The sequence below is a fragment of the Heteronotia binoei genome, chromosome 17 (assembly GCF_032191835.1).
Source record: "Heteronotia binoei isolate CCM8104 ecotype False Entrance Well chromosome 17, APGP_CSIRO_Hbin_v1, whole genome shotgun sequence".
NCBI classification, from domain to species: Eukaryota; Metazoa; Chordata; class Lepidosauria; order Squamata; family Gekkonidae; genus Heteronotia; species Heteronotia binoei.
In genome coordinates, this window is record NC_083239.1 from 27859343 (window position 1) to 27872698 (window position 13356).

Consider the following 13356-nt stretch of genomic DNA (forward strand, 5'->3'; position numbering starts at 1 on the left):
TAAAAAAGCATAACACACCACAAAAGCAGTTAACAATTAATAAGCTAGAAAACCCAGCATTAAAACCAGGTGGAGCATAAAATATTGAGGAACTTAAAATGAATCTCATAAAAACAGGTAGAAGCAGACTATGAAGATGAACATGAACCAGGAGGAACAAGAAGAACAAGATGATGACCAACCCTCAACCCCTTAATTAAAGGCTGGGTAAAAATGAAGCTATTTGTTCTGGAGCCTGAAGAAGGCAGGCACCTGGCAAAAGCTTCCACAGGTGCCTGTATGAAACAAGAGGTGAAGAGCCTGCTCATGTGACTGTTAAGGGCACAGTCCTTAGAAGTGGTGGAAGCAAACTTACTTATGTATGGACAGGGAAGCCAAGCGAAGGAACATGTACCCGGACATCTCCTAAGCATCTGTGCCTTGATTTCCGCCCCCTCCCGCCAAGAGGGACCCCCCCCCCTACATGGTTAACAACTCCATTTCTGGAATCTGGATAACAATTCAATTTTCCAATAGGCAGCGTTTCTGTACCAATAAAACCTGGCTCATGGCAGGAGGCTATGCTACAAGCTATTTCACTGTTTGCTTCCGAGTAATCATAAAAGCCAGCCTCCCCCAAGCGGGCGCCCAATTTAGCACATGCAAATCAATCCATAACACAGACTGGTTTGCTGGCACTGCTATCTCCTGTAGCGAGCTGAAAGAGAAATTAAACCTGCAAATCGAGAGACAATCAAACATTGCAATGGGTACAACTGACTCCCTCGCCACTACTGGGTCTAAAGATACCCTTCTCATCTAATGAATTAAATTTCAGCTGAAATGTATTTTATTCATTTAGAACATTTGTAATGCTGCCTGTCCAGGAACCTGCCCAAGGTGGCTTAGAAAACAAGAACTGTAAACCACTCCAAGACTGTACAGGAGAGAATGCTGTAAACAAATGTAAAAATAATAAATGAATAAACATGATGATGATGAAGAAAACATTAAACGACATCAACTGAGATCCAGCCTTTAAAAAGCCCCAACCCTTCATAAAGACATCCAAATATCCAGGACTATTTTTGGTAGGAAAAGCTCAGCAGGAACTCATTTGCCTATCAGGCCACACCCCCTGGTGCTAAGCCAGCTGGAATTGTGTTCCTGTGCATTCCTGCTCAGAATGAATGAATGAAAGCCCTGCATATATCTAATAGCAACATGTGGCCTCCGTCGGCAGATAGCAAAATTTGCAGATTGGGGCCACAGCCGCAGTAAAGATTTCACTGGAAACATGGGGGACCTGTCGGGTTTGAAGAAAAATCCAAAATCTTAACACTAGCACGCACGCACACACACACACACCCCTCACACTGGGCAAGTTCTTCTTAAGAACTGGTTGCAGGGGATGCTGGGAGCCATTCCAGGCCTGGGTGCAGCAATGGCAGATACCAGGAAGCTGCTCTAGACTCAAGTGGCTTCACACACTGCTGCCACCACTGTGGCGAGGCTCAAAGGTGCGTGGGGAGGCCTGGAAGGACACTGAGCTCACCAATCAGGGTGAGATGAGACTGCCCTCCCAACAAGTCTCCCACCGCCCACCACGGTAGATCATAAAAACAGACAGTTTAAAATAACATGTCAAAATCATGTTTTTTAAACAACCAACCCTTTAGTTACAAGCCTGTGTGAACAGGTCTCTTTTGCAAGCACTGAAAGAACTGGCAGAGCCTAGAGTCACTGTGCCCAGGTTAAATGGACAACCACCTGTAGCAGGATGCAGTAAGAGGACCTCATTGTGAGCGCCAGAGAGCAAGACCTCCTACCTGGCATCCCTGCTGCCAGTCCTTGTCCAAAAGCAAGAGCAGAGTTCACCGCTGCTGCAGCCACGAGTGGATCGGTTTGCTGGCCCTGCTGGTTCTGATTTGGTGTCAATGGGCGTTGGCTGGCGCCTCCACGAAGAACCTTGGACACATGAAACAAACAGCGCTTTCATGTATACCTTATGCTTGGGCTAATCACATGGCTGGGGGGGAGGTCCAAAAACACGCTTGCAAGCCACAATTTTAACTCTTAGGAAAAGCAGCAGGAAACTTCTTCACAAGAGGCCTAAGTTCTCAAAAAACATACACCTCTTTTACAATCCCCCTAGGCTAGAGGCAAGGAAGGAGGGGAAGAGACATTACCCCCTCCATTGCTCCCTTCCCATAAAACCATCCAGAGACATCAGGGACACATTTAGGAAGAGGAAAACAAGAGTCTTCCAGGTTACCAAAAACAATGTCTGCATACCACAAGCTGCTAAAATCTGAGGATGCTTGGTTAACTAATTACGAATGACTAGAAGCCCACAATTTCTTTAAACCTCAGAAACAACCAAGTCCTACTGTGAATGTTGGGTACCGCCAGTGTTGATTTAGGAATGTTTTAATTAATTACTGATTATTGACTGATTTTAATGTGAATTTTAATGTGAATTTAATGTTTTTATTACTGTATTGTTTACTTGAAGTGTTGTTAGCCGCCCTGAGCCTGCTTCGGCGGGGGAGGGCGGGATATAAATAAAATTTTACATTACATTACATTACATTAATCTTGCTGTACTTTTTAAATGAACACTTTTTATAGGACTTCAGTTCTGTAAACTTTAGCGATGTTGGGTGGCTGTGGTTTTATGCGGGGGGGGGGGAGTTTGTACTTAAAAGCATCAGTAGCAACCAACGCAGAAGTGAAAGGAAGAGCTTACATGAGAGATTGAAAGCACTTCTACGCAGATTTATTATAGTCAATAGACCTCTTTCAGTAATGGTTAGAGTGTTAGACTAGGGCAGGGGTAGGGAACGTTGACTCTCCAGATGTTTTCTGCCTACAACTCCCATCAGCCCCAGCCAACGTTCCCTACCCCTGGACTAGGGTCTGGGAGTACGAATCTCCACTCTGCTATGAAAGTTTTCTGGGTGTCTTTGAGCCAGTCACACACTCCCAGCATAATTTACCTCCGAGGAGGATACAGCAGAGGAAAGGAAAAGAATGAAAACAGCTTAGGGTCCCCAGTGGGGAGGGAAAATGGGGTAAATGAAGCTACAAAAAATAATACAATACGAACTATAGCATTTGTACATGTCTGATTATAGTATTATAATCATAGTATTTGTGTAAATTACTGAATTTGTGCATTTATTTAACAGATTTTTTTCCCAATGGCCAAGATCTAGTCTCAGTAGCTACATTTTAAAAATCCACTCTTTCGTTAATATAAGTACACATTTCCCCTCAGATAAGGAAAAGGTAACTACCTGAAAGCAACGCAGGAACTCTGGCAGCAATGCAGATTCTGTGAATTTAGATAGATCATGGGAAGGAAGGCAGGAAGGGATGAGCCAGTGCTTGACTCTCGTAGCCCTTTCTTACATGCCCAGGGTAACGCTGATTGCCACTTTGGGGTCAGGAAGGAATTCTCCTCCACTGACAGACTGGCCCAGGGACCCTGGAGGTTTTTTGCTTTCCTCTGGGCATAGAGGAGGGCTCACTGGGGGAGGAGAGGTAGTTGTGAATTCCCTGCGTTGTCCATGGGGTTGGACCAGATGACCCTTGAGGTCTTTTCCAGCTCCATGTTTCTATCTTTCCACCTTCTCTGCTGAACAGGCTGTAGTGGTTAAGTGTGCGGACTCTTATCTGGGAGAACCGGGTTTGATTCCCCACTCCTCCACTTGCAGCTGCTGGGATGGCCTTGGGTCAGCCACAGCTCTCACAGAGGTTGTCCTTGAAAGGACAGCTGCTGTAAGAGCCCTCTCAGCCCCACCCACCTCACAGGGTGTCTGTTGTGGGGGAAGAAGAGAAAGGAGATTGTAAGCCACTCTGAGACTCTGATTCAGAAAGAAGAGCAGGGTATAAATCTATGGTCTTCTTCTTCTGCATAGACCAGGGTGGGGCAATCACACACAATGATCTTGCAACAGCTATGGAATGGGGAATATGCAGTCATATATTACCAAAAGAACCCACTCTACTACTTTGTACATATCAAACTGAAGAGTATACACAAGCTCCAGGCGCAGCATGAAACTGGCTACAGCTAGCAAGGTCCAGCTCAGCACACTTGAGCACAAATCAAGTCTCATTACTGAACTACGTTCTCAGTGAGGGCAAGAGTGTCATCACTGCTAGACCTTGGAAGACAACAGAGGCAACCTAAGAAAGGAAGCAAACTGTTTCACTGCACAAAAACACAAGTCAATTAACAAGACAAAACACACACAGATGCAAGGAAACACCACCACCCCCCCAGAAAATTTAAAACAAATACAAATTAAGAAGAACTGCAACTTCTATCCAAATGTCCTTGAAAACAAATTGTCTGGCAGGTACTCCCTGAAGGTACTCAATAAGGGGCCCCTCTGCACTTACTCTGATAGATAATTTCGCAGTACTGGACTAAGAAAACCAGTTATGTAGCCATTGCTGTAGACAATAAGAGGGATCCTCCATCTTTGAAAGATTGCTGTTGTTCGACATTGCCTTCTGGGTAGCCAGAATCTGGGATGGGTGTGCCCTCCAGCACCCCTTTTATGCTGGCAAGCCCCGGCTGTACCTCAGAATTGGGAGGGCAGTTCACTTACACCATGGACCCTCTCTTTCCAGCCCTCCTGCTGCAAGAGCATGGCTCGGCCCTTGTTCCTGGCCCCAAACAGCTGGTTGTGTTCCCTGATTCAGCACTGTTTAGGCGGGGTTATCCACTACTGGAGTCCCTTCCACCCATCCTGGATGTCCCTCTGGAGCCAGTAAATGCAAGAGTGGGACCACCACCTCTAGACAGCTGTATCCCTAAAGGTAAACAACTGCCATATATTGTCAAGCCAACATACATCCACCAGCTCAGTTTTGTCTAATCTGACTAGAAGCAGCTTTCCACATCTCTGCCATCCTCCATGATCTGCTTCTTTAAATATTTTTAACTGGAGATCCCAGGGTCTGAACCTGGGGCCTTCTACACGCCAATCCTATGTTCTACCATTGAGCCACAACAAGCTGGGGTTCCGTTACTGTTCCCAACTGCTTTCTGCCTTACCTGCTGTTGTCCTTGCTGGGTCTGCTGAGTGGTCTGCTGATTGGATGAGTTGGTGGCGGCAGCGGCGGCAGCTGCTTGCTGCTGGAAAAGACTGGCAGGATAGACGCCCCAGGGAGCAACTCCATAGTACTGATGAGGGACGACGGCAGGCCCTAGAAACGCCAACAGACAACTGCAATTAGAAAGCTGCTGGCTGCATAATGCTCTCTATCCAGAACACACATCTGAATCAGACCTGAGACTCAACGCTTCCGTTAGCAGACTGAAGAACTGGGCGGTGATGGGGATCGAGGCTTTTCTTTTTGCCATCAAGTTGCAGCCAGCTCACAGTGATCCAGCATGGGGCTTTCAAGGCAATAAATGATTTGCCATTCCCTGCTTGTGCTGTGACCCTGGTCTTCCTTGGTGGTCTTCTGTTCAAGTAATAAGCAGAGCTGACCCTACTTAGCATGCGAGATCCGGCAAGATCGGGCTAGCATGGGCCATCTAGGTCAGGGCTGTGCACTTAATATTTACTAAATAAATTCTGCTGTTCTGTAGGTAGTGTAAAAAATCCACTTGAATGTGCAAATCACATTATTTGTCGCAACTGACAATCACCTCTTGCTTAAGTACAAATGGAAAACACAATTTCAATCAGTCCTCTTCTCTGAGCACTTCAAACCACATTTAAAAATCACCTTGATTTTAATCAAGCCCATCATGGCCAGAGACTGGATAAACAAAAGGGTGATTGCCCTTTTTGTCAGATTAGCTGCAAAAATTTGAACTGAGCTTTCATGGCTAATGGAGTCGAGTGTATTTTACCAGTGGAGTAGAATGCAGAGCTAATTTTTCTTTACTGAAGGGAAAAATGTGTTTTGAATCAAGTGACAAGCTCAGTCGTTTCTAAAGAGGAGATGGATAATTAGGTATGGTGCTACATATGCTAATCTCATCCAGCCCTTACGTCTGTATTCTCCCCAATCCCCCAGAAGGGCCATACATCCTTTTTATTTTATTTCTTATTTGGAATAACAGATTAGAATAGTGGATTGTAATGTAACGTAATGAAGAGTAGAATGTAATGCAATCTGGAATGCCAGATTGGGATGCTCTGGGGACAGGGGAGATTTCTCTGGTCTGGGGACAGGGGAGATGACTCAAAACATACAGAAGTGCATGGACAAGAAACATGAAAGGTAGAGTACAAATATTTCAATAAATAAAAAAGTACAGATAGATGTCAAGTCATACAACCAGCTCATGACAACCCCAATGAAGTTCCAACTCAAGGGTTTTTCAAGGAAAGAGAACAGCAGAAGTAGTTTGTCATTCTACCTTCCTCTGCATAGCAGCCCCAGTCTGTCTTCATGGTCCTCCTATCCAGTATTGACCCTGCTTAGCTTCTAAGCTCTGACAAGTTCAGGCTAGGCTGGGCTACTAGGGTGCCTACATTTTAATAAATCCATGAATAAAAATAACTCAGTGCATTTCAGAGCTGAGCAGTGATTTAAGCTCGGGCTGGCAACAGCCACCAAATAATTTTACAATTATTAATAATAATATTGGTGCTTGGGGGGACAAATTGGAAGGGCTTCTAGTGTCCTGGCCCCACTAATGGACCTCCTGATGGCACCTGGGGTTTTTTTGGCCACTGTGTGACACAGAGTGTTGGACTGGATAGGCCACTGGCCTAATCCAACATGGTTTCTCATGTTCTTATGTAGTAATAATCTTATTATTATTAACCTTATTGTTTTCAAGAGAGCAACACAAATGACTCATTTAAAAAAAAAAAAGGCTGTGCGAGCAACATTAGTGCTTTTGTATGGCCACCTTTCAGAGACCTGGCTGAACCAGCTAACAATAAAAAGCACAGCCATTAACAATCCAATTCGACAACAATCAGCAAAAGCAAAGCAATAAAAAACCCTTAATAATCCCAGCAATAAAACTGTCTGAATTTTAGCAACGGAAAAAAGGAAGCCACAATAGCATAAAGCAAGTCTGAGAAGCGGGTCATAAACAGTAGCGTCAACATAAAGGAAGAGGCATGGCGGGAGGAACATTCAGTAGCCAAGTGGCTAAATTTGCCGCTGCTGTTATAGGAAAAGTGGAGAAAAAGAAAAAATGATTAATGCGACATTTAACCTGCTTCTGGATAATTTTTAAATTGTTTTTTTTTAGGTTTGTATTGATTCCATTACAGAATCCATTACAATTTCATCATTGATATATACATTTTACTGATGTAATGATGTTTATTACATACTGGGTCCAATACAAAGTGCTGGTTATCACCTTTAAAGCCCTATATGGCCGAGGACCTGCCTACCTGAGGGACCGTCTCTCCCCATATGAGCCCCAAAGAGCACTGAGGTCAGCAGGGAAGAACACGCTGACTATCCCTGGGCCAAAGGAGGCAAAATTACAGAGTACACGGGCACGGGCCTTCTCTGTTATAGCCCCGTGCCTTTGGAATCAACTTCCGGAGGAGGTACGGGCCCTGCGGAATTTGGACCAATTCCGCAGGGCCTGTAAGACCATCCTTTTCAAGCAGGCTTTTGTAGACGTTGATAGGATGGCTGTTTAATCCACCAATGATTTATCTAGTGACCCCTGCCATAATATAAGTGTACAGAATAACATCAGGAAGATCACCGCCGTTTAAATTATGGAATGACCCAGACATTCGAACTGGTTTTAGATTGCTGTTTTAAATTAATGTATAATTTCAATGTTGTTTTAAATCACCTTATATTGTATATTCTATATTGTATAATTTTATTGAACTGTTGTTAGCCGCCCTGAGCCTGCCTAGGCGGGGAGGGCGGGATATAAATAAAATTTATTACTATTATTATATATTATTATATTTATACTTGTATTCTACATTTTTGGAATTGCCCAATTTTTAATTGTTTTGCTGGTTTGATTATTGTATTATGCTCTTTTACTTTTAAGTTTACTTGCTATGGCTCCTATTGCTAATGCAATAAAGTTTATGAATGAATTCCAGCAATGGGGTGCCACCACCAAGGAAGTCCTGCTTCGAGTTATTCTTTCAGGATAGCTCTCAAACTGGGGGCCTGAGTCACATCATCACCTAGGCTGTAGTCAAGGGACAGTGGCTTGCAGAACCATGCAGTTACGCCCACAATGCCTTGCTGGGCATAAAAGCAATGGCTAGGGAGAAGCTGCTCTCATGTCACCAGAACAACTTTGTTTATTTTTATTTATTTTCTATTTATATCCCCGCCCTCGCCACAAGCAGGCTTAGGGCAGCTTGTTTCCTCTTCCTCAAAGTTCCAGCAGCAGCATTTGCACACAAGAACCACCAGAGAGAAGGAAAGAAGGAGAAAGGATGCTGCCGATCAACGTCTACAGATGCCACTGCGAGCAGGATGTTAATGCCATTTCTTAAATGATGTTTTTAAAACAGCAAGGAGCCCCACTCGTGTCCGGCTCAGAGCAAATAGGTACTCAGAAAAGTCCTCATTACAGAACAAGGGTCTCAGTGAGGGCAAGTGCATCATCTCTGATGGACATGGCTGACTCAAGACAGCTAAAGTTCAGCCAGAGTGGGGTGAGCCAAGGTCATGTCCTCCCACCACCCCCCACATACAAAACACTTGGCTCTCAGTGGTTCTGGGGTGAAAATAATCAGGCTATCCCATGTAATTTCAAAGAAGCAAACTTCATTATGGCACCATAGGATGGATAAGCCAGTGCGGTGTAAGAGTGCAGTGGTTAAGAGTGTCAGCCCAGGATCTGGGAGACTCAGGTTCGAATGCCAGTCACACACACTCAGCCTAACCCACCTCACAGGGCAGTGGGGCGAACATAAAAGAGATATTGGAATTATATTCTGCCCTCCACTCCAAATCTCAGAGTGGCTCACAATCTCCTTTACCTTCCTCCCCCACAACAGACACCCTGTGAGGTGGGTGGGGCTGAGAGAACTCTCCCAGAAGCTGCCCTTTCAAGGACAGCTCTGCGAGAGCTATGGCTGATCCAAGGCCATTCCAGCAGCCACAAGTGGAGGAGTGGAGATCAACTCCAGTTCTCCCAGATAAAGAGTCTGCGCGCTTAACCACTACACCAAACTGGCTCTAAAAAAGAGAAGAAGAGAACAAAGTGAGCTGCTCTGGATTCCCATCGAGAAGAAAGGTGGGTTATAAAAGAAATAAACAAACCATGGATTGAAGCAGATGTAACACAGGAGGGCTGCCTTGACAGTGAGTTAAAAAAACAAACACCCAGCCTTGTCAGAAGTGGGCCTACCCTCTTCCCCTTCCCATTCTCTCTGCAGCCCAACTCCCTTCACCTGCTTGTGGGTTAGAATTCTATCGGCACAGACGCTAGTTCATATGAACTGGAAGTCACCATGGAAAGAATGGTTAGCCTTAACTGTGGCTAACCCTGGAGTCCATGGAAGCACAGAACTACGGACAAAACCTGGAAAGAGGATTTACAGAGAGGGGAAGGAACGTAGAATTCTGCTGCTCCAGCACCTCTTTCTTAGCTGCTGTTGAACTGCCACAGTTGACATAGCACAAGCCCTTTGATGCCTAATTTATAACATATTTCCCTATTAGTCAAATACCTTGGCTATATATTGTGCTGAAGTCTCTCGAGCTGATTCTGCAAGAGAACCTTAACTGGGAAAACATATACATCTATAACCTCTCTTGAATCAAAGCTGCATATCCGTCAATACTCTGGCAATTCATCTAAGATTTCATTTTGAAAGAAGATACTTCCTCCTGGAAAAAAGGGAGGGGGGACAGCCTAGTGCCAAAGTCCTGCATGCCGTACATTTACAGTATCAAGCAGCTTTATTTTAGCTAGGAGGGAAGGCAGCATGGTATAAGCCTGATCTCATCAGATCTTAGAAGCTAAGCAGGGTCAGTACTTGGAAGGGAGTCTGCCAAGGAAGGCTCTGCAGAAGAAGGCAATGGCAAACCACCTCCGCTTCTCACCTGCCTTGGAAGCCCCTTGCTGGGTTCGCCAAAATTGAGCTGCAACTTGATTGCACTTCTCTCTCGCTCTCTCACACACACATACTTTAGCTGCTTAAGCTGTGAGGCTTAAACAACATGAGAGAGACAGACACCACAGCTGCACGTCTTATTTCTGGTCCAGTACACAGCGTCACTTTGGACAATACCTCAGTTCAGACGTTGCTTCAAAACCGCAGCTGGGCCGTTCAGAATACACCAAAGGCTCACACATCATCTCAAGCCCACGGGCTCCTTTCTGTTATCTCCTGGCCCACAGGAACCAGGGCTTGCCCTCACAACCAAACGGACAAACTGTGGGTATTGCTAACCCAGCCAGCCTTTCAAAACAGAAAACTGCCGTTTCCGATGCTGGTGTGCAGTAAAGCCAGGATCAGGAAGTTTAAGACAGTGGCAGGTGGTGGAGGAGGTGGCAGAGAGTGAAGTGTGGCGGCGGCAGCAGGCAAACCTGCCCCTGGATTTGACTGCTACGTGTGAACAGCATTTGACACAACGTTACAACTTCCCTTTTCAGTGTAGCGTTTACCTTCTCATCGCAACTGCCCGAGGCTATTTCAAACCCGCCACCTCAGGCCAAGCGTCTCACCTAATGTTGCCGCCGCTGCGAGCCCTGCTGCATAGGGATCCGTTCCGGGTGGAGCAGCACTGATGATGTACGGGTTGGGCACAAAGGCGGCAGGAGCTAAACCTGCTGAAAACATACCTGTCAGTAAAAACAAACTTGACTAGAACTGCAGCCCCTAGCGGAACGTTTCATTTTGCTCGGCAGCCAAGCTGTCTACCAAGGACAGACCACGGCCAGAGGATTCAAAGGGGCAGGGCTTGAGCGAGGGCTACACTGAGAAAACTGAAGGCGATGCATCCTCCCACATACAGCTCTTGGAACTCCGAGGCGTTCAGTGCTGCAATTGCCAACGTGGTTTGCTGGCGTGTGCGTGAATCTGCAGGATCCTCAGCGCTCACCTGCCCCTTCCTTTTAAGCACAGCAGGCTAACTAGGGATTTATTCTTTTTGCAGAAAGCAATGGTTTGCTGTTCTAGCCAAAAAGGATAGATATTTATTTTATTTATTATTTGAATTTCTATTCCACCCTCCCTGGAAGAGGCGAGGGTGGTTTGCACTGCAAGCCAGAATCACATCCCTGTTTCCAAGCCTGGGTTGCAGTTAAAAAAACACAAACTTCTTCGTTTGCCGGTTTCGATGCTAACCACAAATTACGGTGTGTCCCAGACTCAGAACCATCTAGTTATTTGGCCAGGCTGAAAAGGGAGGCGGGGGAGACAGGAGTTCATGGAAGCCTAAAGAGAACCCAGATTTGTTCATACAGAAGCAAATGAATGCACCCTTACATCTGTGATAATGTTTCTATGTTAATTCTAGGGCACCATAAACATATAAAAGGTCAAAATCTTTCAAAGTTAATTGAAAGTCAGTCACGGCAACCATGGGGGGAGGGAGAACCATGAAAACTATCGCTTCTAATACAAAGCAATTTTCCTTTGCAGTTCTGGGCCATTCCTTAGAGCAATTCAGAAACACTGCTAAGGCCACATCACTCATAGCCCCTGGCTTAAGTACTAGGGAGAGAAGGGAGGCAGAGACTGTGGCTGAGAAACAAATGGAAGGGGGGGGGGGGAGTGGAGGACCACAATGCGCACTGCTTCAATGGTGCATGTCCTGCTCCAAAAAGACAAGCTGCAGCGGGCAAGGAAGCTTGTATCTTCTGCAATGAACTGCTCCAGGGAAGTCTGAATGTAACGCTCAAGGCACAGTTCTCTCAGGCATTCACTTCCCTTCTTTGGATCCCAAGCTTATGAATGAAAGGAACGTTCAAGTGGCAAAATGCATGCCTTGACATCCTTACAATGCAGTGACCCAGAGAGGTGAAGGTTAAACAGCTTCCATGCAATCATGAAGCTGTCTTATACTGAACTAGACCACTGGTCCATCGAAGGACAGTATTGCCTATTCTGACTAGCAGCTGCTCTCTCAGGGTCTCTCGTATTACCTACCACCTGGTTCTTCTAACTGGAGATGCTGAGGATTGAACTTTCCATGTGCCAAGCAGATGCTCTACCACAGGGTCACAGTCCTACCCCTAAAAACATCTAGCTCAGGACTGTACAAAAGTCCTCACGCTTACCATTTTAAAAAGAGGTCTTGGAGGGAAGCAAGAAACTGTCTTTCCATTCAACAAATTGGTTGAAAGCCACAAATACAGATTTATCTAACACCGCTGTCCGTTTTACATTCAAATTGATAGGCTAGGGTTTTCTGCCCCCTTCCTTTTTATTAAATACCCTATAACCAATTAAGGAGACACATCACCATCCCTTCTTTAAGTACTTTGACGCTACTGAGGAAATGGAGCTACAGAAATACAGAACTGTTTCAGCCGCCTTCATCGGGAAGAGCAGAAGAAGAACATCAGCACTGCTTATCAACCACCAGCTGCTCCTACACAAGAAGGGCATAAAGGGAAAAGCTACGGATTTAACCCTGGTATTTGTTCCACTAAATGACAGTGCCTTCCTCCAGTGCATGGTAGATTTTTTTTATACTAAAGGTTCATACACTGGAGAAAGGCACTACAATTATAGGAACAAATCTAAAGGATCCAACCCTACGCCTTTCTTAGAGTCAAAAAGCCTAAGAGATGCCCCAGGGACGGGGGGAGGCTAATTTGTGTATGCGCTTTTCTGCTGTTTGCTTTCAATACCAGCCAAAACTACAGCATGGAAAGGGAGTCTATCTGGACGGGTGAAGCCACACTGAAGAGAATTAAACCCTCTTTTCTCCCACCTGACCTGATGGCAAGCCTTGATCCAAATCAGGCCGTTCTATTAATACTTTAAAAAACACTTGGGTGGTGGTGGTGGTATTCTATCACAAGTGTCCTCCACCTTGCCTTGTTTTGACATTTAAATTAAGACTTGTTTTCAAAAATTGTGAACTGCTCAGATCACATCTGGCTCATAAAAGTCACACACACACACACAAAGAACTGACGTTCTCAGTGAGGGCAAGTACACTGTCACTGCCTGACATGAGATGGGAGCTATGGGTGGGGAAAAGCAAAGGGAAATCCACTAGGTTTCGAGCACCCAACACAGGACCGAAAGGCTTACCTATGTGCGGCTGATGAGCAGCTGCCAATGCGTATTGCTGCTGCTGCGCGGCAGTCAGCTGCTGAACAGCGAGCGCATTCGGTCTTTGGAATAACTGTGAAGTGAAAGGAAGAGCTTACATGAGAGATTGAAAGCACTTCAAGCCATGCTAATAATTCTGATAAAACAGCTGCCG

The 13356-nt window shown here is 45.4% G+C and overlaps 1 protein-coding gene and 2 non-coding genes across 12 annotated transcripts in view; all 3 read right to left on the minus strand.

The window, feature by feature from the left end:
- PUM1 (pumilio RNA binding family member 1) overlaps positions 1 to 13356 on the minus strand; it is a 106302-nt gene that overhangs the window by 39212 nt on the left and 53734 nt on the right. For 5 of the 10 annotated variants that reach the window (XM_060258555.1, XM_060258548.1, XM_060258546.1 and 2 more), the window contains exons 8-11: positions 13182 to 13275; positions 10640 to 10756; positions 5051 to 5202; positions 1809 to 1947 (exon numbers count right to left, since the gene is read on the minus strand). In XM_060258555.1, coding sequence (XP_060114538.1) covers positions 1809 to 1947; positions 5051 to 5202; positions 10640 to 10756; positions 13182 to 13275 — 502 coding nt within the window. The remainder of the gene's footprint in view (positions 1 to 1808; positions 1948 to 5050; positions 5203 to 10639; positions 10757 to 13181; positions 13276 to 13356) is intronic. The other 5 variants (XM_060258553.1, XM_060258552.1, XM_060258551.1 and 2 more) reach the window with 2 other exon arrangements.
- Positions 4067 to 4150, minus strand: LOC132586566 (small nucleolar RNA SNORD103/SNORD85). Its single transcript, XR_009556373.1, has one exon. It is a non-coding gene; the product is annotated as a small nucleolar RNA SNORD103/SNORD85 (small nucleolar RNA).
- On the minus strand, positions 8493 to 8578 carry LOC132586567 (small nucleolar RNA SNORD103/SNORD85). The gene has a single exon (XR_009556374.1). It is a non-coding gene; the product is annotated as a small nucleolar RNA SNORD103/SNORD85 (small nucleolar RNA).